Source organism: Alosa sapidissima, chromosome 9, assembly GCF_018492685.1.
Source record: "Alosa sapidissima isolate fAloSap1 chromosome 9, fAloSap1.pri, whole genome shotgun sequence".
NCBI lineage: Eukaryota > Metazoa > Chordata > Actinopteri > Clupeiformes > Clupeidae > Alosa > Alosa sapidissima.
Window position 1 is genome coordinate 23,566,622 of NC_055965.1, and position 27,494 is coordinate 23,594,115.

At 38.8% G+C, this 27,494-nt stretch overlaps 1 protein-coding gene and 1 long non-coding RNA gene across 7 annotated transcripts in view; one reads left to right on the forward strand and one right to left on the reverse strand.

The window, feature by feature from the left end:
- Nucleotides 1–27,494, reverse strand: part of LOC121719463 (adhesion G protein-coupled receptor E3-like) — a 47,066-nt gene that overhangs the window by 14,472 nt on the left and 5,100 nt on the right. The window contains exons 2-13 of one of the 6 annotated variants that reach the window (XM_042105125.1): nucleotides 24,013–24,056; nucleotides 23,796–23,867; nucleotides 23,309–23,422; nucleotides 22,968–23,152; nucleotides 22,641–22,808; nucleotides 19,907–19,957; nucleotides 19,416–19,648; nucleotides 16,989–17,055; nucleotides 9,691–9,782; nucleotides 7,984–8,146; nucleotides 7,658–7,761; nucleotides 2,877–3,255 (exon numbers count right to left, since the gene is read on the reverse strand). In XM_042105125.1, coding sequence (XP_041961059.1) covers nucleotides 3,150–3,255; nucleotides 7,658–7,761; nucleotides 7,984–8,146; nucleotides 9,691–9,782; nucleotides 16,989–17,055; nucleotides 19,416–19,648; nucleotides 19,907–19,957; nucleotides 22,641–22,808; nucleotides 22,968–23,152; nucleotides 23,309–23,422; nucleotides 23,796–23,867; nucleotides 24,013–24,056 — 1,399 coding nt within the window. In that variant the 3' untranslated portion in view covers nucleotides 2,877–3,149. Of the gene's footprint in view, nucleotides 1–2,876; nucleotides 3,263–7,657; nucleotides 7,762–7,983; nucleotides 8,147–9,690; nucleotides 9,783–16,988; nucleotides 17,056–19,415; nucleotides 19,649–19,906; nucleotides 20,111–22,640; nucleotides 22,809–22,967; nucleotides 23,153–23,308; nucleotides 23,423–23,795; nucleotides 23,868–24,008; nucleotides 24,057–27,494 lie in introns of those variants that run through there. The other 5 variants (XM_042105120.1, XM_042105122.1, XM_042105123.1 and 2 more) reach the window with 5 other exon arrangements.
- On the forward strand, nucleotides 11,928–18,513 carry LOC121719737. Its single transcript, XR_006034352.1, has 3 exons — nucleotides 11,928–11,938; nucleotides 17,767–17,769; nucleotides 18,273–18,513. It is a non-coding gene; the product is annotated as an uncharacterized LOC121719737 (long non-coding RNA).

Here is a 27,494-nt window from a genome sequence, read left to right on the forward strand (position 1 = left end):
TTTCAATACATTATACTACAATACTGTATTATAAAAATGATTTGCACCAGATTGTAATGGGTATGTTTAAACAAAAATGTGGATCTCTCTTTCTATCTCTCTCTCTATCACACACACACACACACACACACACACACACACACAGACACACATACCTACACACGCAACATACATATTCTGGGACACACAAACTCTCTCTTATCTTTCATCTCTCTCTCTCTCTCTCTGTCTCTCTCCCACACACACTATCATTTATCTCTGTCATCTCTTTTGACACACCTGTCATCAGATGACTGTAACTGCATACTGACACACAGCCGGACCTGTGCAGGCGAAATACAATGAGGGTTTCTGTATGGCACTGTGTTTGTAAGTACATACTATTATTTTATATTATTTATAGCAGTAGTAGACATACTACATACTACTACCAGTAGTGGTGTCGTTGTTATCATAATTATTGTTGCATTTACCAAAGAAGTTAAAGTTAATATAAATTTAGAAAGTATAGAACGATAAGAAGTCTAACTAAGTATATAGAACTTTTAAAAACAGTAATTAGTTCTGATAGTTCTATATACTTAGTTAGACTTCTTATCGGTCTATACTTTCTAAATTTATATTCGATTTCTGTTTGTTGGACCATTTTCCTCATTGGTAAGTAAATAAAAAAATATGCTACTCTATAAAAGTGTCAATGATAAAGATATGCCATGGCTGACATTATTAGGTTACTCACAGAAGGTTACGAATGTATTATTAACTTTGCATATTAATTTGCCCTTCTTCTGAATGTGTCCAGGTTGGCCTCCTATAAGAATGCCCCTCTCTCTCTCTCTCTCTCTCTCTCTCTCTCTCTCTCTCACTATTTCTCTCACTCGTTCTCTTTCACTCTCTCTCTCTTTCTCTCCTTTCGAAGTTCCTTCATTGTCAATAATGTAGATATACAGTATTGGCAAAGAATAAAAACAATACAATAGCACATTAATTTATAAGACAACCATCAAAAATATTAAGGGAAGAAAAGACAGATCAGTAAGAGGGAAAAAAGACAGGATACACATGAAGTAATATGGAAAGTATTATCACACGTACACAAACAGAACACAGAAACATAGCTCTCACACGTACAAACACCAAACACACACACATAGCTCACACATACACTCACACACACACCAAACACACACATAGCTCACACATACACTCACACACATAGCTCACACACACACCAAACACACACATAGCTCACACATACACTCACGCCAGGGCCGGAGTGGGGCCACTTTTCAGCCCGGGAGTTTCAGGTCCAAGACCGGCCCACTTTTTTAGTGGTGGTGGAAATTGGATAAATAAAACAACAGTTCAGCTCTTACTATCCTGTAGTTTTTTTTTATTAGTACCAATATTCCCAGTATAATGTTACAAACTGTAGGGAGTTTTAACCCAGATTCAGTCAGACCCAACCAACACTAAAATCAGGCCGAATTCCTATCAGATTTGTCATAGAGTTTGAACATGGTACCTGATTAGAAGAGCTAGCAATCAATGTTTCAGCTCCAGCCATATGGGGTTTTATGTCTGACATGTCAGAAATTTTAGTCGGCTGTCTCAAAGTGTGAGCAGTTTGAACGTACAGGGTTGGCACAGCAAGCATGACAGTAAGTCTCACTTGGGTCCACAACAGGGACGTGCACAGGGGGGTTGCTCAGGTTGCCCGGGCAACTGCCCATATGCCCTTCTTGACTCATGTTGCCCTTCCAATGGGGAAAATAAATAAATAAATCGTACAATGGATGCAGAATTTCAAGTAGGCCTAGATAAAAAAAAAAAAATCGCAAAGCCTCATTCACTTCCATTCGGGCACCGAAAGTGAAAGTCAGTAGGGGAAGGGCAAACTCTGTTTACGTGGCTGCAGCGCTGCATGCGACCGGCACCTGAGCTGAGCCTGCATAAGCGGCCCTAGAAGGAGATTGTCGGGGTTGTCATATAAGATGACTCAACATTGTCGAAAAAGGTGAGTTTGTGATGTATAACAAACGAACGATCATCCTCAAGTTTTATGAAATGAATTAAAATCTTCATAAATCCAGGCTGAGTTTGCCACGTTTAGCCTAAATAATCAGACAGATAGCTTGCAGAGAAGCAGCCCGTAGGCTATAGCCTATAGGCTACTATTTTTTTGGTAGGCATTAGGCAAACTAAGCTACATGTCTGCCGATAGTTTCTCACATTTCGTTTTAGCAAGAAGAATGAATGATGGAAGTAATGCATCACATAAATTATTTTATTCAAAATGGTTAAATGCCTAAATCCTATCACTAGTATTTTGGGTATTGTTTGAAGCCAAGATGCCCACTGAAAAGAGTCAGATTCAGGAGAGGGAGAGACAATTCAGGGAGGCAGCAATCACTGCAGGGTTGGCTGCGAAAAGCAACCAGCAGGTGAGACAGAGACTTTGCACTGTGATAAAGATGACATGACACTGTAGACGAATTGATTAATTAATCAGACTCATATTTTAGCCTACTAATGGCAATGTTTCATAATTACATTTAAGGTGATGAGCAGTCACAAGCCTCCAGACTATGTGAGGAAAATGTGGACCAGGAGGAGGCACAGGACAGGAAGGCCTAAGTGATGATCACCAAATATGAGATGAGAGGACCATGCTAGAAAGTACAGGATTAGAGCTGCATGCTAAATAATTGTAATCTAAAAAAACATAGGCTATTTTAGGGGTCATTTCAAAGATCTTGCCAGGCAAGAGATAAATACAAGATAGAACAAGATAAATACCACTAAGGGCATTAAAATAATGATAAGTTAAGGTGATTGAGTGCTGTATTTCAGTGTTTTACTTCTTTGTGTATATATTTTAAAAAAAAGACGCTGTTATTCTCAGTCCTGCATAAAGCCTGTGAGTTATTTATTTATTTTTTTTGGGGGGGGGGGTGCCCTTTTTTCAGGTCAGAGAAAAGTGAAGCAATTAGCATTATGATGGCTACTAACATCTATGGGGCATCTTAGCCAAGGTCTACAATGTCAAGCTTTTTCATGCTATAACAAAGAATCTGCGTTGACCCAAAGACTTTGCTGTTGTGTTGTCAAAAGAGTGGTGGTTCTGAAAACTGTGGCCCAATTCTTCATCATCGGAGGCCCCTGGCTACTAGGATTCTTCCATCATGGCAACACGGTCCTGGCATTGCTCTTCCATGTTCTGAACTCCCAGCAGGGAACCATCTTTCTGATCCACTGTGTCCTTAATGAGGAGGTGAGTAAAGTAGATAAGCAAGTAGAGCATAAGTACAACTTTGGACCCCACCCCCAAAAAACAAAATAAATAAATGAATACATAAAATAAATAAAAATGCTGTTACTGACACCCTCTTTAAGTTCTTAAATTAGGGAGGGCACAAACCCTTCCCAATCCCCTTGATTTACGACGCAGAATGCATACATCACTTATCTGACAAAAGGACCCTGAACAAACTGATCAACATCTTGGACAACGAGTGTCACCCACTCCACAGCACTATTGTTAAGCAGAAGAGCCTGATCAGCTGGAGACTTCGCGACTGAGAAAGTCATTTGTCCCCAGGGCCATTGAACTGTTCAATGCCTCACTTAAGGGAAGAGGAGAGATAGACTTCTCTACATAGTCTGTCTGCCTCTTAACCCCCTCCATGTTTGGTACTGTCTGTCCACTATAGTGTTAATTTCGTCAGACGAGACGAGAGGAAAAATGTTAGTCAACAACCTTTTTTTCCATGACTAAGACGAGACGATGACGAGACTGCACTAATGTCTTGAAACACTGACTAAGACTATCTTAAGATGCATTATTGTTGACGAAAAAAGACGAGACTAAAATGTTTTGCTTGAAATAAAAACTAAGATAAAATTTCTCTTCCATTTTCGTCTACAAAATGAGAAGACAGAATAGCTGTTACCTTTTCAAAATATTACGAATGAGTTCATGGTTCATGCACAGCAGCTTTCCTGTAGGCTAGTCTACGTGCTGTTGCTGCAACCCTGTGGCTGCAGCAGGAAACTACATGGAACAAAAACACCGGAGATTTCTGCCAGAGTTAGGCTTTATGCCACAATGCTACATACCCAGAAGTTGAAGCTTCTCTCATATACAAATTAACATCCCCCAGAAAGTCCATACGAAAAGTTTCAGCAAGTAATGTCAACTATTTAACTAGTTACACTGATGATGCAAAGTTTGCTAGCAAGTAAGCTAATATGGAAAGTTCGCTAGCAAGTTAGCTAAGATTGAGAGTTTGTGTTGCGTTTGGGCGCATATCGCCATCTAGCGTGGCGGAGTAAAACATTCATACTTTGGTCCAAGACAGTGTTTCTCAAACTTTTTCAGATGAAGGACCACTTAACTAATCAATAAAAAAGAAACGCACGGACCACCTAGCTAAAAAGAAAAAAAATTGACCTAGCAGTATATTAGCCTACACAATAGCCTACTCACTGAACCACCTTGCTTATTGTCTTTGCACTTTGTTTAATTGTGTCAGAGGATTCATATGATTTAAACTGGCATATCTGACATAGACAGTGTTGTAGAACAGTTTGAATTTACATACAAGTTGGTTCAATATTGCAAACAACTCATCTATATTATATTTTACCACGTCTGCTCGTGGACCACTTGGGATAGCTTGCGGACACTGAAACACTGGTCTATGAAGATCATGACAGTGGTCCAGTCAAATCTTTTACTGTCTATGGCCAAATCCCAGCCGAGCTATAACTGTAGCTCGACTTACCTGTGCATGTACTGACTGACAAAAAAAATCAGAATGAGTAATTATAACAGTCGAGTAGCCCTGTGGACACATAATATTGTTGGAAAATTGAGATGTGTGAAACACTATTTGACTTAAATGGTAATCAGAAATAATTTGTTATAAAAAAAGACTAAAATGTTTTGACTAAAACTAAGATAGCTTTAGTTTTCTTTTGACTGAAACTAGACTAAAATGACGAGACTTTTAGTTGACTAAAACTTGACTAACAAAAATGATATTTGAATGACTAAATATGACAAAGACTAAAAAGGACATTTCGTCACAAGACTAAGACTAAGACTAAATTAAAAATAGGTGACAAAATTAACACTAGTCCACTAGCCACTTGTACCACTGTCTTTATGCCTCACTATTTGCGTGCTATATTAGCACATTAGCACATATGCATAACCCCCCCCCCCCCCTCCTCCATGCCACAGCCGAACTGTGGCCACACTTATACATTTTCTTAAATAGTTAAATATATAGATATATAGACTTTACTTTATTTCTGCATTGTTGCACTGTTGACTTACTCATTCACACAGAGCACCTTAGAGCACCTTACCATACCTTACTATGCACAGAGAATCACAGGCTCAGTCCCTGCCTCAGTCATTGCAAGCGCCTCTGATTTATTAATCACCACTATGTGGATACTGTTTTTAGAATTGATTTAGATTAAGTGTTATTTAGTATAATTTGTATTTTTGTAATTTGTATTTTAGTATATTGTTATATATTGTATTACGTGTTAGTATAATTTGTATTTTAGTATATTTAGCATATTCTTTATCTTCTACTGTCCTTACTGCTTAGTTGTGTTTTTATATTATATACTTTAATTACTCTTTCTGCTGTTAAAGAATGTGTTTGTGTTGTATGTATGCTGCTGAGACCTTGAATTTCCCCTGGGGATCAATAAAGTATCTATCTATCTATCTATCTATCTGTTGCAATAACGGTGGGCCCCTTAGCAAAGTAAATAGCTGCAGCAAACCATGCATTTTACTGTGACCCTCTAGACCTCCCCACTTCCATAACAGTTGTCGAGTAACAACTTCTTATTGTGTTTTAGGTGAGAGAACAATTCTCGAAGGTCTGCAAAGGATGCTGTCACGGTTCCACGGGGAGAGCTTGACCCAAACGCAGAGCAAAGTATGGCAAGGTAAGGTAAGGTAATCTTTACAAGAATCTTTATTCAGAACTGAACTAACCGTGTGTAACACAATGACTAATAACCAACAAAGACTGAGAGGAGACAGAGGGTTTACATACACAGGGGTAACAGGGCACAGGTGGACAATGATCAAGGTAAAACAAGAGACAGGTGCAAACCATAATTAAACTAACACTAATTAACAGAAAGACAGAGGACTGGACGAGACCAACAAGACAATAACGGGGAACAGGTGTGGAAACAGAAACGGAGGGAAAACTAACAAGACAGGAAGCACAGACCAAATAAGGAGATGGGGCGGAGACAAAGACAGGTGACTGGCCGGTAAACACAAAGCACAAGGGGAAAACTAAACACATGGCAAAACAAACAAAGGAGCACATGGCACAGGACACAGGAAGTAAACAAAGCAAACTGGAAGACACAAGAGGAGCAGACATGAAGGAAAACACTAAACAGGGAAAACAAAACACGACAGGACCATTACAGATGCCTTGTATCTCCATGTTCCTTTTTGTTTTTCCATAAAATTTCTAAACCATTATTATTTTCAACGTGTACAATATTGCCACCTTTGCCCTCCCACGGAATATCAGTCTACAACATGTCAAAAACGTTTCAAGAGTCAACCTTTGTAATGAGTTTCTAGTCCACATCTAATTTGTTACACACTGGCAACTACGTTTATTGTGCCACCATGGGATGAAGCTCTGTTTTATTTCAATGAGACAGACATAAGCCATGGCAAAAGGCCAAGATGTTCTGAGACATTGATGTCTAAAAATGGCAAAGCCCAGGAGGTGTCATTGCAAGATATTTTTGTATATCGAGAGAATGTGCGCTCATTTTAGTAAATTGTGCGCGCATTTTACTAAATTGTGGTCTCATTTTACTAGATTGTGTGCACAATTTAGTATAATGTGTTCTCGCTTTACTACATAGTGCTCTCGTAATACTAAATTGTACACACATTTTACTAAATCGTGCACGTTTTACTAAATTGTGTGCACGTTTTACTAAATTGTACACACATTTTACTAAATCGTGCACATGTTTTACTAAATTGTGTGCACGTTTTACTAAATTGTACACACATTTTACTAAATCGTGCACATGTTTTACTAAATTGTGCACTCATTTTACAAAAAATAAAGAATGACCCCTCCCGGGTTGCTTAAAAAAAGAAAAGAGAAATAAAAAAATAGGTTAATACATGTTCACTGGACATTGATCAAACTTGGACTTTGATGGTTTGTTGTGTGCATTGTTAGTCTTAACAGCATAATTAGATTAGATTAGATTCAGATTTACTACTTACACTGAATACTGTATGACATTCTGTGTCAATTTAAGATGATGAATGTAAATTAACTTGTTGTTTTTGCATTTGTTACTTGAACTTGTAAGTCCAGGATCTTTGCTGAGACAGCCAAAAGACCTTTCTACTCAATTACAAAAAACTGAGTCCCATCCTGTCAGTTCCGTCATCGTCCTGTCCCACTGTCTGTCTGCGTGTCTGTCTGTTTGTTTGTCTGTCTATCTGTCTGTCTCTCCGTCTCACTTGTCTATCTGTTACCTTATTGCGTTTCATGTGTTCATACTGACACAGATTTTCACAGTAAAATAAAAAAAATAACATTTGAAAGATGTCAATTAGACTCTGTTGCACCTGTGGTTGCTAATGGTAAACATTGCATATGTTTCCCTCCTTGATACGGCTTGTTGGCAGGATAACCGTAATTTCCTCCTCCATGTCCGTAACTGCTGTTGGACCTGAGGGCAAATACAATTATACAGTTTATTTATAAAATACTACCTGTTAATTTTATTTATATAATACGACATGCCCCCTTTACAAAAGGCAACGCTGGATTTTAGGGTTCCCTCACCTGCCAAATCCCACTTTAACCACTGAGTATATGTAATAATAGATTGATTGATTGATTGGTTAATTGATCGATTCCACAAATTTCACATAGAATAAGAAACCCTGACCCCTTGGTTCAGCACACAGTGGATGAGGAAGATGAAGGTGCCTTGCTGGGAGGTGAGGAAGAGGAAGAGAGTCTCCAGCACCTCACTCCTGGATGCAAAGATCCCCAGGATCCATGGGCATCCAAGGGCAGTGAACTGATAAAGGCTTTTGAGTAGCAGTACCCTGCAAAGAGGAGACAGTGTGGAAAGGTATAAAATCACATTTAGAGCGAACATGTGCAAGAGAACATATAATGCAGTACAGCACTACACACTTTAATCTGGCCCGTCAAGCATTTATTAGGTTTTCATAGATCCAGCGTTTTGTAGCGGCGAAATGACATGCCCGCGTCACTTCCAGGCTAGAGTTTTGACTAAAAACGGTAACATCGAACTTTCTCAAAACACATCCGAATTACATGATTTAGATGTCAACTCAACGGATGTACTCCCAATCATCCGTAAATTGATCTAAAGTGCATTTTACTCCGGATAATTCCTTTAACTGTACACATGTAATACTTTTTTTGTCCACTGGTGGTTGTTTGTACTGTTTCTAGTTTGCCATTGAAAACGTAGTGAAACGTAAGCCTCTGCATCTGCAAACAATGTATTCTAAAGTATTCTAAAAGTTTATCATTTAATTGTTAATAGGCCTCACTTCTATTGAAGTCATAGTTCTGGGACTTTCTGGGATAATTATTTCTATCTTTTATTCACACGTTCAAATGTTCATAAAGACATCAGAGTTCACACAGTTCTCACCAGGTGAGTGAAAGAATGGTGGTCATTTCAGATGTTTTTTTCATAAATAGTGTGATAACTTTAAATTATTTGTAGGATATTGCTTGTTCACAACTTGAGTTTACAAATGTTGAATAAAATATACTTTTAGGAATGCTAAAGTATTTTATTAGTATTATTTCATTTGAGTTATTTCCATGTTGAATTACATTTTATATTGATATGGCATGATGGCAATATAAAATAAGCACAGCTAACAATGGTATTAGATTGCAATAGCCTATGATTGATATATGATCTTGTCTGTGCCTGTTGAGGTGTCCATGACCATGGCAACCTTGACAGGGACAACAATGAGGCGGACATTGTGTGGACATTTTTGCCCATTACAGTAACAGACCCCAACTAAGGTAGACTGCTGATGTTCACAGCACTAAGCTATTTACGGTTACTGACATACTCCAAGTCTCTGGCCCTCTCTTAGAGCCAGGCATAGTGAGCTGGCCCTCTGAAGAAAACGTTTGGGGACCACTGGTTGACCATGTCAATTGAGTACAGTATAATAGACATTGCCAAAGTCACACTACGCCTGGTCACGCAGGTCACAGGTAGTGAGCCAGTGTTCTGGAGAGGAATGGAAGTACATACAGATAGGGTGTGACCAGATTGTGTCTTCTTTTTGGTTTGTGAAAAAGAGGACACAAGAGAAAACACTGCCTCAAAAGGCTTTTTAAACTAATTTGTAAACAAAAGAGAGAAACGCAACGCAAATTCGCTGAGAGTTAGCTCTATGGTAATTTACATGCAGTCCCTAGGCAGGGCTCACTTTAAATTCAACAGATAACATCTCACAAAACAACAAGACAGATCACAAATCCTACATCAATATAATGCACATTGTGACACGCACATACACCATGTTGTGTGATGTAGAGGTCAACGTTCATGTGAGTTATGGTAGGAAGTGTGATTGAGTTCTCTTACCTGGCCTCTTTAATCTTGTAGAGGTCATTGCTAGCTTCAGCCAAGGTACAGGTCAGACTGATGAAGATGCCGAGGAAGAGGAGGGTGTTACACTGGACAGATACAATAACATGAAGCAATATGAGTTTTGGCCTGTTCTATACTGTAATGTAATATAACAGACCACTAATAATTACTGTATATGCATTTCTATATTCTATTGTGTTTGATTATACTATTATTAAGGTGCTCTAAGCGATGCCACATGTTTTTTAGGCTAAAACATTTTTTGTCACTTACAGCAAACATTACCTCACCAGCCGCTAGCTGCCTGACCTGAATACACTGTAAAAAAAAAAAAAAAAACGCGATCTCTGTGGACAGCCCAGGCTCCAAAAACGGTAACAAAAACAACCTGGGCAAACCTACTGTAGATCATAAAAACATAACAAATTGTTCCAGCAAATCACAGACGAGATGCTCGTTTAGGAGAGTTTCAATTGCACGGGAGGGAGGGGCAGGAAGTAGCGAGCTAGCTCTCTGTTTTTTCTGAATGTTAGAAGTGACGTTACCCAGCATAGCTTAGAGCACCTTTAATAATTATATATGTAGAAGAGATTCGATTTAAATTCCTACATCAATTATCCATGTCATTGTTACACACATTGCATCACATTGACATTACACACTGTATGATCGTGTACAGTGTGAGTGTCACAATAAAGATGATAATACCCAGGGGGCAAAACACCCGTTTTTTACGAAATCAGACATGGGCTGCTGTAAAAGGTTGTCATATAAAAATGAAATCTATGATGTCTGAGGATCACAACCTGGGTGGACAACCCGGTCAACAAGCTGCTGGAAACTTGTAGGATGTGTTCAAAGTATGCATGTCCCCCTGCAAAAAAAATACGCTTTTGAAGCTCTTTGCAGTTCCCTATGGCAGCTAGCAGCCGCGATCAAATGCCATCATCCATAACTGCTTTCATATCTCTGCTATATATCATTTTAGTTGTGAAATCTACAGCCCTACCAACACAACGGGAATACAGCTTTCAAACGATATCTTGATTGTACAAGCAGTATGAAATATAGTTGTGATTATGTAACGTTACATTGAAAGACTTTGAACTTCTGTTGCTAATTATCCATGTTTCTCCACTAGCACTAGTTCTAGCTTAGCCTGCTGCAAAAAAAATAGTTTTGATTGATCAAATAGTTTTACGTATACTACTTAACGAAAAGGTGATCTTGTAAAACAGTCCATAAACAAGATATCAGTCGGTTCTGTCTTTGTATCCTTGCACTTTTACTATGCACAAACTTAGTCCACAAACACATCAAAAACACAATGTCTTCTGCAGTGGTGCACGATTATGTTAACGCTACTTCCTGTATTGTTGAAAATCCCATGTAAAATAGGCTAGGCTACTTGGATTTTCAATTCACCACTAGAAGGCAATAAATAACCACTTATTGCTGCTGTGGACTGCAAAGACATCGGCAGCGATAAAATATCGAGAAGCTGGCGAAATCAAGGTTGAGAAATTTCATGGTAGCCTAAGTGCTTTTCAATTTTCATTATAAAACAATTACAACCCAAAACAGAAAAACTTGGGACGTTGTGTAAAATGTGAATAAAAACAGAATGTAATAATCTGCAAATCTCTTAAACTCATATTTACTTGAAAAAAGGACACAGACAGCATATCAAATGTTGAAAATGACAAATTTGACTATTTCATGAAATATATATTTTAATTTTGAATTTGGTACCAGCAACATGTTTCAAAAAAAGTTGGTACAGGGATAACAAAATGCTGGAAAAGGTGTGTAATGATAAAGAAAACAAAAGGAGGAATGTTTCAAAACTAATTAGGGTAACTGGCAACATGATTGGGTATGAAAAAGAGCATCCCAGCAGGGTCTCTTGATGTACGGGTATTCATCACACAAATGATGAAACAATGCCATTTTAATGCTTCTTAAGATGAAATTGTGAAGTATTTGGGGGGTCCATCATCTACAGGACAAGGGAAGGAGCTGAAAAACACATTGGATGGTCGTGGTCTTCTGGACCTCAGATGGCACTGCATCAACACCAGACCTGTTTCTACACCTGTCATTGTAAAATTCTAACAACCAAAATTGTATTGAGACACAATACAGAAAATACCACCGTCTTATCTGGGCCTGAGCTTGTTTAAAATGAACTGAGGTAACGTGGAAAAAGGTCCTGTGGTTAGACCAATCAACATTTGCCATTGTTTTTTGGAAATCATGGACTCATCTGGGCTAAAGAGGAGAGGGCCTATCCATGTATCCAACCTATCCAACTTGTTTTAGTGCTCCGTTCGAAACCCAACATCTATGACTGTGTGGAGGAGCATTAGTGCCTACAGCATGGGCATCTTGCACATTTGGCAAAGCACAATCAATTCTGAAAGATGTATACAGGTTTTGAGCAACATATACTGCCATATCTATTCTAGAGAAGACCTTGAATATTTCAGGAAAACAATGGCCAAATGAATTCTGCACATATTTAAATAGTATTTCTCCATAGAGAAAGAGTCCAGGTGCTAAAATGGCCTGTCTGCAGTTCAGATTTGTCAAATTAGGTGAATAATGGAATGGAAAGCATGACTAAGAATACCCCATACTGTTGAGCAACTGAAATCGTGTAGTAATGACTATTTGCTAGAGTTCATTCTCAAAACTCTAGCAAATAGTCTCCTCAGTTCCTAAACATTTACAGAATTTTGTTAGATGAAGAGGTGAAGCAGTACAGTGATAAACATGTTCCCGTCCCAACTTTTTTTGAAACATGTTGCTGGCATCAAATTCAAAATGAACATATATTTTCCATGAAATAGTCCAAATTTTCATTTTCAACATTATGTTGTCTGTGTCCTTTTTGCTGCTAAATATGGGTTTACGAGACTTGTATATTATCACATTTAGTTTTTATTTACATTTTGCACAACGTCCCAACTTTTTCTGTTTTGGGGTTGTATTTCAAGTCGCTATTAATATGAACACTATAATAATGATGAATCGCTTGGGCAGTAAACAATCAGAAATTTTGGATGGTCTCTGGATGAGGGCCAAGCATTTTCAATTCCATCTACACAGCCTGCCTGGCCTGTGTCAATGGCCATGGCAATATCATGTGGTTGTGTTAAGGGTTGTCAGAAGAGCTGCTCCTGTGCAAAGAGGGCAATTCCATGCTACATAGGATGCCTTTGCCAGGGCCCTGCAGAAGAGCAGCAGCTCTGTTGAGGGGGACCTGGACAGGGTGAACCAGCTGAACCACTTCTACAACAGGTTTGACTGCCCTGCTCCAGCTCCAATGGCAGTGGTCTGTCCACCACCCCCTGCTGACTCAGACATTGCTCTTGTTTGCGTGCCTGCCCTACCCCCACCTCCCAGTCTCTCCAGCTCTGCATCCCAGTGACACCCAACAACCTAAGCCACCATCACCTCACGCCCTGCCCCCACCTAACGCCTCCTTGCCTGTGCCTGTTGAGGTGTCCACGACTCTGGCATCCTTGACAGGGACATCAAGGAGGTGGTCATTCCCCAGCCCCCATGCACCCCCACACCCCCTCAATACCAGTGCAACACTCACCTCCACATCACAGGCTATCGTACCCCCACCATCACTGGATATTGCACCCCTCCCCCACATAGCGATCACGAACAATGAGGTGACAATGACTTCAGTCAACAGCAATCACACACAGATCCCAGATGCACCCCTCCCCCTTCCCACACCCCCCCATCATCACAGCAGATCAAGTAAGAGTTCAACTAAAGAAACCCCAAGAAGGCCTGACAGACTGTGTCCAAGGCTACTCAAGGCCTGTGCTGCTGAACTGGGGAAGCCACACTGAAGCACATCTTTAACTTGAGTCTACGCCTCAGACAAGTTCCAACACTGTGAAAGACATCGAGACATCACTTCATTTCTCAAGTGCTTTTAACACCATCCAACCCCTCAGACTAGGAGACAAGCTATTGCAGATGGGTGTGGATGCTCACCTGGTAACCTGGTACAGATTACCTGACCAGTCCTGTTCACCCTGTACACATCTGACTTCTGCTACAACACAGAGTCATGCCACATACAGAAGTTTTCTGACGCAGGTCTAAGCCCACTCTGCTACCAGTCTCCATTGATGGGGTCAATGTGGAGGTGGTAAGCACCTACATGTATCTGGGTCTCCACCTGGACAATAAACTGGACTGGTCAGCCAACACGGACACACTCTACAAGAAAGGGCAGAGCAGGCTGTACTTCCTGAGGAGGCTGCGGTCCTTCGATGTGTGCAGCAAGCTCCTCAGGATGTTCTACCAGTCTGTTGTTGCCAGCGTCCTTTTCTATGCAGTGGTATGCTGGGGAGGAAGCACAAAGAAGAAGGATGCGGGGCGACTTGACAGGCTGGTAAGGAAAGCTGGCTCTGTAGTGGGAGCTGAACGAGTGCATCACTTCAATATCTGACAAAAGGACCCTGAACACTGATCAACATCTTGGACAATGAGTGTCATCCACTCCACAGCACTATTGTAAAGCAGAAGAGCCTGATCAGCTGGAGACTTCGCTCACTGCCTTGCACAACAGACAGACAAGGAAGTCATTTGTCCCCAGGGCCATTGAACTGTTCAATGCTTCACCTAAGGGAAGAGGAGAGATAAACTTCTTCGTCTGTCTGCCTCTCCACCCCCTCCATGTTTGGATACTGTCTGTCCACTAGCCACTTTTTACCACTGTCTTACTGCCTCACTGTTTGCGTGCTATATTAGCACATATGCATAACCCCTCCCTCCATGCCACAGCCAAATTGTGGCCACACTTATACCTTTTCTTAATATAGAATATCTAAATCTATCTTAATATCTAAATCTATCTATCTATCTATCTATATATATAGATTAGGGCTGTCAAAATAACTGATTAATTTCGATTAATTAATTTGAGAAAAAATAACTGATTAAAAAAAATAACGCAGATTAATCGATTCCGTATGACCTTTGACCCTGAGCCGTTGTAGTCAGTAACCATTAGACTGTAAAATGAAGGAGAGAGAAGAAAATGTGCTGACTAGATCATTGATTGGAACATTTACTTTTAAACAACAAACAAAATAAAGTGTTGATTAAAATAAAGTCCTCTGCAATGTCTGCAGCAAGGAATTTGCATATCACCGGAGTTCATCAACTTTAAAGTCGCACATCAATGCAAAGAAATAGTGTTGACATTAGGGGAAGTGTTAATTTATTTTCATTGTGTCCCCTAGGTTCTGTGGCCTATCTGTGGCCTGATATACCTTGTATGTGAAAAACAACTTCTTCCTGAAGCACTTTTGAATTTATTTCCTTAGCATATTAGGTCATATCATAGATTATTATGGCCATTATTAAAATAATAATACAAGAGTTTTTGAACTTTAATGTCACTAATGCTGATTATTAAATGATTTATTTAAATTTAAAAATTTAAAATACTTTCATAGTAAAAAATATGTGATTCATTTAGATTAATTAATCACAGAGTATGTAATTAATTAGATTATTTTTTTAATCGATTGACAGCCCTAATATAGATAGATAGATAGATAGATATAGTTTTTTCTATAGTTTTTTATATTACCTTGCCTATACTCGCTGATATGTCCATACTTATTTTATGCTGGTCTCTAGACTTTATTCTTGCACTGTTGCACTGTTGGACTTACTCATTTGCACCATCACCATGACACTCACTCACACAGAGCACCTTACCTTACCTTACTATGCACAGAGAATCACAGGCTCAGTCCCTGCCTCAGTCATTGCAAGCGCCTGTTGATAAATCACCCACTATGTGGATACTGTTTTTAGAATTGATTTAGATTAACTGTTATTAAGTATAATTTGTATTTTAGTATATTCTTTATCTTCTACTGTCCTTATTGCTTAGTTGTTTTTTTTAATATTATATACCATTAATTTCTTTTTTCTGCTGTTAGTGAATGTGTGTGTGATGTCTGTATGCTACTGAGACCTTGAATTTCCCCTGGGGATCAATGAAGTATCTATCTATCTATCTATCTATCTATCTATCTATCTATCCACTAGAGAGCAGCAACAGCAGCAGTGACTCTGAAAACAGCTAAACAAATTTTATTTACAGAAATTAGTTATCACCCTGAATCTGTTTGCCTGTTTGATTAATTGTTTTTTGTTTTGTTTTACAAATTGCTGCTTAATGTAACTGTTTTAATCAGTATTTTTTTTTTAAAAAACTACTCCACACATGACTCCTGTGTGTTTTAGTCTTTCAACATTTAGTTGTCTAGCTTACACTCCAAACACCTGGATTGAATTCCAGAATAACCCGCCTAACCCCAAATCCTGAAATCCTTTTTTTTTAATTTCGATAGAATAAATAAAGCTATCCCACTTGTGAAAGAATATTAGAAATACTAGACATTGTAATACAAATAACAGATCTTGCATAAATATGCAAACTATGTAGGCCTACTGTATAGAAACAGAGCTGTACTACAATTCACATCAGTTAACAGATTAACAGTAAACCTTTCTTGGATCTTGTTTGACTTGATAGGCTTGAAATTGAATTCCCTCTAAATGTGTTAATGGGTCTGAAGTCTGGTTAGTAAAATGATCAAAATATTATTTCATCTGTAAAAGTTAACTTCACATGGTATTTTGTTTATTTTAACAACAAAGGGAAAAGAATGCTACCGAATATAATGGAATGTTCTTTAAATATTTATAAATATCTCTGTATACCTATGAATTAAGAGGCATTGTTAACTCTTACATTCGAATTACATGTACAATCAAGGCTTCAGATGAAAGCCTATCTTCCACTCTTTTGAAAGGTGTGCTCAGTTTGTTTCTAGCATAAAGTATCAGGGAGATATGGCCCAGGATTCATGGATATAATTAAACCTTTTTAGCATGATTGGGTGATTCCGGGGAGTTAAAGCAGAATTTGAGGTAGCATTGTTTTGACCCTAATTGCAAGTTTCCAGCAGCTTCTTGACCGGGTTGTCCACCCAGGTTGTGATCCTCAGACATCATAGATTTCATTTTTATATAACAACCTTTTACAGCAGCCCATGTCATCTAAACCCCCTTTGCCCCCTGGGTATAATATGGACCATTAGGATGAAGATCACAGTACAAAGATGATAATATGGACCATTAGGATGTAGATCACAGTATAAAGATGATAATATGGACCATTAGGATGAAGATATGGACCATTATGATGTAGATCACAGTATAAAGATGATAATATGGACCATTAGGATGTAGATCACAGGACCAACGAAACTCCACATGAATCCTCTGTCTGCCTTCAGCCAGCACCTAGGAACAAAAAAGTCACATTATAGAGTATTATTTATTTTTATTATACGGCTCTTCACAATTCAAGTAGAATGCTCCATTGACTTGAATGGGATTTCCGAAAGTTCTAGCGGTCATTATTTCTTGGGAAAGGACCTCTGAAAACAAGAATGACCGCTGTCAATGGCAACAGGGTTTGTACTTGGAACTTCATTCAAAAGTGAAAGCAGACAATTGATCAGCTGTGTTCTAAAGCATACCTGTCAACACTCCCGTTTTTCCTGGGTTTCTCCGGTATTTCAAGGTCATCTCCCAGCACCCTCCCGTTTTGTTATTTCTCCCGGAAAACTCCCGTAATTTGCATGGCCATCAAACTTCATTTTAAAATCATTGATGCATTCAGGTTGCCAGATTGTGCATGAAATACACCCTACACATACACAATCACTTAGTTTCAATTTCAACCGTTTTGTCATAGGCTAAAACCTGGCAACCCAAAACCCAAATAAGGAAGCGGGTGCCAACTGCGCAGCCTGAGTCTCGTCGTTAGCAAGCGGGCTAGATGAATGGCCTACTCCAGAACTAGCTGTTGTGAAATTGTTGGGAATTTAATTGATTAACACAGCACATAAACTGTTATTGAGTGTTGTTGATACACTGAACTTGTTCCCTTGGAACCAAATCTGACAGCAAGCAGCTTTGGAGTTTTGGAAGTAGGCTGCAGGCAGGCAGCTGGTGGATACATAACTGGCATGCGTAAGGTAATGGTAAGGTAAAAGCAACGACCAAAATGCAGTGTTGAAACACGTGTATGAAACGTATTAAATATGCAAACACATATATCCGGTATAAACACTGACCCCCCGAAAAAAAATCTCCCGTTTTTGGAAAGCTAAATGTTGACAGGTATGTTCTAAAGAATGTTTGATTCAAGTTCAGCGTGCGTTGCGAACTATTTGTTTCTTAGCAAAAGCCACGACGAAACGTAGTGTAAAGTGTAAAGAGACATATAATGGAGTTTATTTTTTCGTTTTGGCAAGTAGCCATATAATAAGCGGGATAATGTATAGAACGCCGGTCATTATGGGAAAATAAGTCCCTTCAGGGCGAAACAAGACCCCTTCGCTGGCGTGTCGGGGTCCGGTTCCCCCTGTCGGGACTTATTTTCCCCATAATGATCGGCGTTCTATACATTATCCCTTACTTCAGAAATGAAGTAAGTAATGATTGAAATAAAGGTAACACTTTATTTTAAGATTCACATGTTAGCCACCAATACATACCTAATTAATACCTGTATTAGTGACTTGTAAGGCATGTGTTAGGCAACATTAACCATTTGTTAGGTGTGTATTCACACATTTCTTGTTCATGACGAATTAGGCCTTTATTATTGATATAATCTTAATAATGACCTTGTAAGCCTTGATCTCTACATACTAATTAGTAGTAAGTACCAAAATAGAATATGCATAACCTACTTGTGTCTGAATAAATCCCAAATAGTAGGAGAACAGTTGTAGAATAAGCAAGTGTATGGCTCAACCTCATTGCTGCATTTCACTGCCCAGGTTGCTGTGTGAAATAGCACTTAATAACTGGGAGATTGGCTCCCATTCTAAAGTGGAAACTGGTTCCTTGGTAGCAAGCACATTATCATCAGTAATACCTCTGCAGAATGTACTTATTAGAATTGGTTCCATATTCTAAAGTCAGGCATTATTATTATTAAGAATTATATAATGGGAACAGTCTAGACTATAACTCCTGGTCAATACAGACATTCTTTACCCTTAATACATTGCTAGTGCATACATTGTTCATTCAAAATATGGTCCTTGTTCTAAAGTAGAGGCTGGGAGGGTGTTAACAATAGAAAAGAAGATGAGAAAAGTGACAGCACTGACAATGTTTATTTAACAAGTTCTGTAAACATGAAATAAATTACCAATTCTCAAATTAATTCATAATTCTGTGGTAACTGAGGTATTTTTAAAAATATATATAAACTAGAACTAAACTTCCTAGAAATCAGATTTCCTGTTTGCCCTCCAATACTGATTCTTTCCTGCATTAAATCAGACTTTCTGTTTGCCCTGTGATCCAGCAATTATACATAGACGCGCAGCAGGATACTGTAGTTTGTCGCAATTCATGTCTCTGGGCGCAAAATGGGGATCGAGTCCTGTCTGCATAAAGACGCGTGTCGCTGACGTATTGATGAGCGTACGTAGCAACCGGCCAACAGCAGCAGAAAAAATAACAGGCGCACACCTGATATAAGTTTGATTTTCTCCAGACTGGAATGCTCAAAAATGCTCCGCCATGTACAGTACAAACTTGATACTCAAGATTTATAAAATACTACCTGTGATACTCACTCTTCACTGCCGTAGCCCTCAGACATCACTCCGGCAGCCACGCCCACCACCACGAGAGGAGCCCCGTAGCCAATCAGGTGCAGGTAGGCCCAGTTGGGGCCGTAGACCCTGTGGGCGCGGAGCTCCTTGAGTTTGCGCACCAGCAGGAAGAGCGTCACCGCCTCCAGGTGCATCCAGGTGAAGGCGCACAGGAAGAGGAACTGCAGCAACCCAGACAGCACACAGCACAACACCTGCAGGGAAGAAACACACACACACACACACACACACACACACACACATACACACGTGCACGCACACACATATACACACACACACATACACACAGAGAATGAGCAAATCTATAACTGCTCAAAACAACTCAACACAATGCTATATAAATAAAACGTGTGTGTTTATTTATATAGCATGTGTGCGTGCGTGCATGTGTGTGTGTGTGTGTGTGTGTGTGTGCGCATGTGTATACTGTATTGTTATGGTCAGAGGCATACCTTGTTAGGGTGGATGAGGTGAAGGTAGTTCTGCGTGAGCAGGAAGAGAAGCTGAGCGACGAACAGACAAACACAGAGGTTGAGGCGCGCTGTGTTTACCCAGATGGTCCGCTGGCAGAGGGCAAAGGTCACGATGGACATGGCGAGGAAGAGCAGCCCAAGCGACATAATGATGGTGTCAAAAAACAGCAGTGATCTGCTCCTCTGAAACGCAACATAAAAATGAGAACTTTCATTTATTCTTATTTTTAAAGCTAGTAAAGGACACAATAAATGTAACCATTGATTGAGTAAAATAGGTTCAGGCAACTCCCAAGTACACAACAATATGTTTGATTTTAAGACGTTAAAATTTAAATGATTGATAAAACACAGAGATATTTGTACTTTATTTTACTGAGGCGACTTTTTACTTTTACTCCTTACATTTTAACACAAATATCAGTACTTTCTACTCCTTACATTTTACAAAACTGGCTCGTTACTTTAGTTTCAAATAATTTCAGTGTTGCTACCGTTATTATTTTTTGCGTCATCAATAGCGGATGGGAATATACGTTGCACTTGACTCACCACTACAAGATGACTCGACAGATTTGCGCGGCATTCATTTGCAGCAAATCATTGCAGCTTGATGGCAGTAACGTTAACATTAGCACGTAGTAATATGTCTCAATTAAATTTAGTCAAAAATGCCCTCCTCCTCTCCTCGCCTTTGGTGCTTCCCTAACTTCTAGCTGCAGTGTAGCTTATATCCTTAGCAATAAGTAGGCTAGATGCAGCATTGGGTCTTGAACAGGGATGTAGTGGAGGCTAAACGCAAGTAAACACAGTTTACCCACCTCTGAAATTTCAGAAATAGTTTATCCACCTCTATTAGAGTTTATCCACCTCTCAAAAGAGTTTATTCACCAATTACAACTGTTAACATTTAAAAGTCGCACTGTATTATCCACAATAACAATATGTACACTCATCAACACTCTATGAACCACTTAAGGCCACTTGTATTGTTATAAACATTGGACAATAACCTCCACCATCATCAAACATGTTCTGAATGCCTTTTCCAAAAATCTGATACCGCATGATGCAGTCCACCGTGATCACAGAATTAATAGTTTACCCACTTCTTATTTTACCACTACATGTACATTCCTGGTCTTGAAATATTCACAGGAATCCATAGGAATTAAATATTCATGTTGTTTTATCTAATATTAGTTGTGCAGATGTATAGTCCATCTTACTGTATACACACCCATGAAGCCAACAAAGAAAATGCAAAAATAGAGACTTTTGTGTAATAATTCCATTTTGTTTAGTCATTCTATATCAGAACCTGATATACAATCCAAATAGTCTACAAGAAACCTCAGAAATGCATAGGCCTACTTTTATTGTCAGTATGCATTTTGGGTAACCAAAAGTCCTATGGGGAGTTTCCATATAGGGCAATACAAAATGCATGAGCATACCTTGGCAAATAATGGTCTAAAGTAGGCCTACTCATTTTTCATTCTATATTGATCTCCTTTTGCACACAGCTTCGCAAGACCTGGTGCTAGGGCTCAGTTGTGTTTCTAAAATCATATCAAGTGACCTAGAGGGCTGACATGTGGTCAGTTCAGAGATGCTTGTTATCCGGCAGAGATAGAAGAAGAAACAACAATATTCTAGGCTCTGTAACGCTTCCTAAGAAACTACAGGATCTTAGCTTTCTAAAGATGTCCAGCATTTGATGGTAGGCCAAAAGAACACACTGCCCTCTGAAGTAGGCAGTGCAATGTTGTTGTTACTTTTATACTTTAAGTACATTTCCAAGCCTGTACTTTGTTACTTTTACTTGAGTAAAGAAGTTAAATCAGTACTTCTACTTTTACCAGAGTATTTTTAACACAAGTATTTGTACTTCTACTTGAGTATGGGAAGTGAGTAGCCTACTTTTGCCATCTCTGATAAAACAACAACATGATGATGGTGTCAACTGCAGTGATCTGCTCTTATGAAGTACAAGTACAACACCAAAAATATGACTTTCCATTTCATTTCATCAATTTCACTTCTTCAAGGTTGGTAAAGAACAAAATAAAAAATGTCATCAGTGTCTGTACAATAGAGGTTCAAGCTACTCAGAGGTACACATGGATGAAAAATGATCACAAAAAAGTACTATCGTACTAATCTACTTTTCAAAACTCTATTGTGTGGGTATTTTTTTGTATTTTCAAATTACTAATTACTTGTATTTTAATTAAATACATTTTTCACATCAGTATTTTGTATTTTATTTTGTTACATTTTATGAACCAGTATTTGTAATTTGTAACAAAATAGTTTTTGATGTATTTGTGCCAACCTCTGGCCTAAATCAGCTTCTCTACTAGACAGAGCACACCTATAGTACAGCCGTGTCTTCATCATGGATGCCACTAATAGGTTGTAAAGGGCCATTCACAACATGAATGATAACTATAACGATAACTATAACCATAACAATAAAAGTGTCCACACTGACCAACGATAAGCAAAGTCTCTCCTCGTGTTAATGAATGTGATGGCTAAAATGTGATGGGTTCTGATTGGCTGTTAGCTCCTTATCGATCTGAAGAGATCATTCTTCACGTCGTTACCATTATAGTTTATGTGTAAATGTCTTCATTCATCTTATTATTTTTATAGTTATCGTTAAAGTTATCGTTCTTGGTGTGAACGGCCCTTAAGACTCTCTCACCTTTAGTGGTCCAGCTGTTTGCATGATCAGAGCAAAGGTAGATGCACAAACAGAGGTGCAGGTGCACACACTGTGAGTGGAGTTAGTGTCTGTGACATCACAGTCTTCAACATGCCACTTCCTGTTCTTCCAGAGAATGCAGGAAAGCTGCACATCGAGAGGAGGGCTCTACAGAGGGACACACAAAGGTTGCCAATAAGAAACAATAAACAGAACTGAGATATTATCATTCTGTTAATTGTGCGTGTTATTTGATTTCGAAAACAACAAGTTATTATTAATATGAACACTCTCAAGTCTTGGCCTTAACAAAAATTGGTAACTTACTTTGTGGTAATGTACAGTGAGTTTGACTAGCTGATTGGAGAGCTGGGGTTCAGCCGACTTTGGTAGAGTGAGAGACAATATGTCTGACAGAAGGGTCTTGACCGAGTCATACTCTGCATGAAGAAGGTTGGATTCCAGAATGTTCTTCATGTTCCTATGCAGAACCAGCTCTACTGAGGCCCAGTCTGAGAGAAGAATGAAAAGATAAATGAGAGACAGAGAGAGGAGAGACAAAAGGAGAGAAAGAGAAATAAACACATAATCAAAATACATATGGTGTGACTGAATGAAAATGAGAGAGAGAGAGAGAGTGGGCTAATCTAGTCTATAAGGTGCATCACCTGTGGTGTTCCAGAACAGGTCTGGAAGGCTAATGTCCACTGAAAGCCCAGCAACATTGTTCCATGGGATTTTTGAATCAGTGACCTGTGGTCTAATGGTGAAGATGGCCCCCTCTTCAAATCAAGAATAACAAATTAGCATATTTTGTCATGTGTCCAAGACGTGCTGAGGTGACAAGCCAGAAGAAAGTGGTGAAAATATACTGTGATGTTCAAGATCAAAGCAAGATGTCGTCTTTGAATTCACAATACTGTCAACAGAGAATTAACAAGATGCATGTTTAATCAAATAACCACCATTCTATTAGCCATCATTATATGAAATATGATTTGGTGCAAAACAATAGCAAAACAAATGTGATGACAGTGTGCTGAATAAAATAAGACTATTGGCACTGTGGTCTAGAGTAAACCTGTGCACAGAGAGATGTTGCTATAGGTGATGAGCTGGAGAAGTTGCCCGGGTTACAGATACAGTAATACACACCAGTATTATTGGTGCAAAAGACTAATCTCCTCTCCAGACACAGACAGGGATGTTCTGAGCAGTCATCAACATCTATACAGAGACAGAATCGTAAAGGTTTAGAAAAACGTTTTTACAGTAATAGCTTTCAAAAAACAAATTTAACTTGTGGATATGATGCTTATACAAACAAGTTGGCCACAGAATGATACAAACTTTGACACAGGAACTTACTGACATGTGACGCAGATCTCACTTTCTGTAGAATGACCAGAGTGAGCCCTGTCAGAACAGCAGTCATACCGTCAACATTGCCGCTAGACACTGACAGCTTGAACTAGAGACCGGATATTATTGGTAGTTTTGACAGTTATGTGTGTGTTAAAATTGTTATTATTGGGCACACAAGATATTCACAGTGAACATGTAAGGAGAAGAGTATAACAGAAGATGCCAGTACAATATCAATGAGCTGGCTAAAGAGCATATATATTGAATATATGGTCCATTGACCACGTGGTCTTGGGTTCGAGTCACAACAGGTCATTTCTCTCTCCTACTCGCTTCCTATCTGTCTCTTCACTAATAAAGGCAAAAAAAGAGAAAGAAAGGCAACAGATATGCAGGCAGAGACCGCAATGTTGCCTAACACAAGGCCGCGTGTTTGGGTTGTCTAATTTGTGAACGTCATCCAAGAACAGCTATTGAAAGCTTATCTATGTCGCCGCTGAGGTGGGCACGCACAGGTAAATAAATATCACCTCTAATGAGTTTGTAATTCATCAGGAGCCCACAGGATCATTTGCATGATAGACCAGTCATTCAAATGACAGCACAACAGACTTCATGCCAGAACAGCACTCTGCTTCACACATTACACATGTTGCACATAATAATGTTAGCTTCTGTGCACTCAGTGCACACACAGTTGTATGCAAAACTATGGGTATTGTAGCGTGACTTTACAATGTGAAGATGTGATCATGATTTACTATTAAAAGATTTTTAGTCATATGACTGCTTAAATCCAGCTTGCTCTAAAATAAATAAAAATGTGCAAATGCTACAAGATAATAATGATAGACAACCAGTGAGAAACAAGTTAGACTTATAATGTTTAAAAACTTAGAAACTTAGAATTGAAGTGTGTTTTCTTAATTAAAGCATTAATTATATTAATTATAAAGCATAAATTGTTTTTGCTAGAATAACCTGTTATAATTTTGCTGTTTTCTTAAACATAAAAGAAAGTTTGCTTATAAAACTTAAAGTGTTTTGCTCAGACTTAAGGAATATTTACTTGAAACATAAAATGTGTTTGCTTAGATATAAAAAGGTTGTGTTAAATTTAAAGTGTGTTAAGCTAAATGAAATGTGCTTTGAACAAAATGTAAAGACAGAATGTAAGAAGTGCTTATATGTTACAATTCTTGTAACATATAAGCACTTCAATTGACCACAACGGATCTATAACCAGATGTACCAGCTGTAAGAAATGGTTTGTCAGCAAAACAAAAAGCTGACTGGCAACTAAACAAACAAACAAAAAAAAAAAAAGCAGAACCAATATTTCATGGCAAGACATAATACCAAACTTGGACATGTTCTGCCTGACCTAGAGGGGTATAAAAAGAGAACGGCCCCTTGTTCAGGGTTAGAACCCCGGACGGCTTGCAAACAGGGGCTCAAAAACCTTCGCTCTGGGTGAGTAAGCATCCGTTTGAGGGCTACTTTCTAAGACACTGTATATGGGCAAAAAATATACTGCGCACGCACTGACACACACAGGAGTAGTGAACTCAGCCAGGCATTTAGGAAGGAAAGTCCTATGCTCCAGGGCAGACAAAAAACCAAATAGGCTTTGTTAGCAAATTTATTTGTTGTGAAAAATTGTTTGTGAAACTAAGGTCTAGGACCCGTTGTGGTCTAAACGCACATCACACACCCAAGCGAGTGTGTATTTAGAGATGGGACTTAGATTAGACTGGTTATAGATCCGTTGTGGTCAATTGAAGTGCTTATATGTTACAAGAATTGTCATAAAAAGGAGCTTTCATTTAATTTTGACAAGAATCCCCAAATAATAGGGTTGTTGATTTTCTCTCAAATCTGGATGGCCAGACGAACGTCCATAGTGAGTTTCTGACCTCTCTCAGATTTTGATGACAAACAATTCTTGCAAATACAGCTCTGAATTTCTTTCTCTTTTAGTGAAGTTAATCACATTTTGAAGTACGAACCAAGGGAATAGGGAACAGCGACTAAGAGATAGAAAGTGACTCTGAAATAGTCCACCTTCCTTAGCCCCCAAACCCCAAATTAGGGAATTTGATTCAGATAGAGAAAACCTCTCAACCAAGTCAACCCTATCGTACATCCTAAACCCGTTGAAAAGGGGCCCATGAGACACATACACTGAAAGATACTTCCTCTTTTACCCTGTGATATTATTACAGTCCGAAGACAATTACACACAGGAGTAGCGATCTCAACTGTGTTAAGGGGAATCCCTTTAGACACCAGAGTAGTCACAAAACGCATACCTCCTCTTTTACCCTGTGAAATCCTCACAGTCCGAAGACGAGCGCACCCACACCTACAGGAGTAGCGATCTCTACTGTGTTACGGGAGCCCCGTAGACACTAGTGTTAATTTTGTCACCTATTTTTAATTTAGTCTTAGTCTTAGTCTTGTGACGAAATGTCCTTTTTAGTCTTTGTCATATTTAGTCATTCAAATATCATTTTTGTTAGTCAAGTTTTAGTCAACTAAAAGTCTCGTCATTTTAGTCTAGTTTCAGTCAAAAGAAAACTAAAGCTATCTTAGTTTTAGTCAAAACATTTTAGTCTTTTTTTATAACAAATTATTTCTGATTACCATTTAAGTCAAATAGTGTTTCACACATCTCAATTTTCCAACAATATTATGTGTCCACAGGGCTACTCGACTGTTATAATTACTCATTCTGATTTTTTTTGTCAGTCAGTACATGCACAGGTAAGTCGAGCTACAGTTATAGCTCGGCTGGGATTTGGCCATAGACAGTAAAAGATTTGACTGGACCACTGTCATGATCTTCATAGACCAGTGTTTCAGTGTCCGCAAGCTATCCCAAGTGGTCCACGAGCAGACGTGGTAAAATATAATATAGATGAGTTGTTTGCAATATTGAACCAACTTGTATGTAAATTCAAACTGTTCTACAACACTGTCTATGTCAGATATGCCAGTTTAAATCATATGAATCCTCTGACACAATTAAACAAAGTGCAAAGACAATAAGCAAGGTGGTTCAGTGAGTAGGCTAATATACTGCTAGGTCAATTTTTTTTCTTTTTAGCTAGGTGGTCCGTGCGTTTCTTTTTTATTGATTAGTTAAGTGGTCCTTCATCTGAAAAAGTTTGAGAAACACTGTCTTGGACCAAAGTATGAATGTTTTACTCCGCCACGCTAGATGGCGATATGCGCCCAAACGCAACACAAACTCTCAATCTTAGCTAACTTGCTAGCGAACTTTCCATATTAGCTTACTTGCTAGCAAACTTTGCATCATCAGTGTAACTAGTTAAATAGTTGACATTACTTGCTGAAACTTTTCGTATGGACTTTCTGGGGGATGTTAATTTGTATATGAGAGAAGCTTCAACTTCTGGGTATGTAGCATTGTGGCATAAAGCCTAACTCTGGCAGAAATCTCCGGTGTTTTTGTTCCATGTAGTT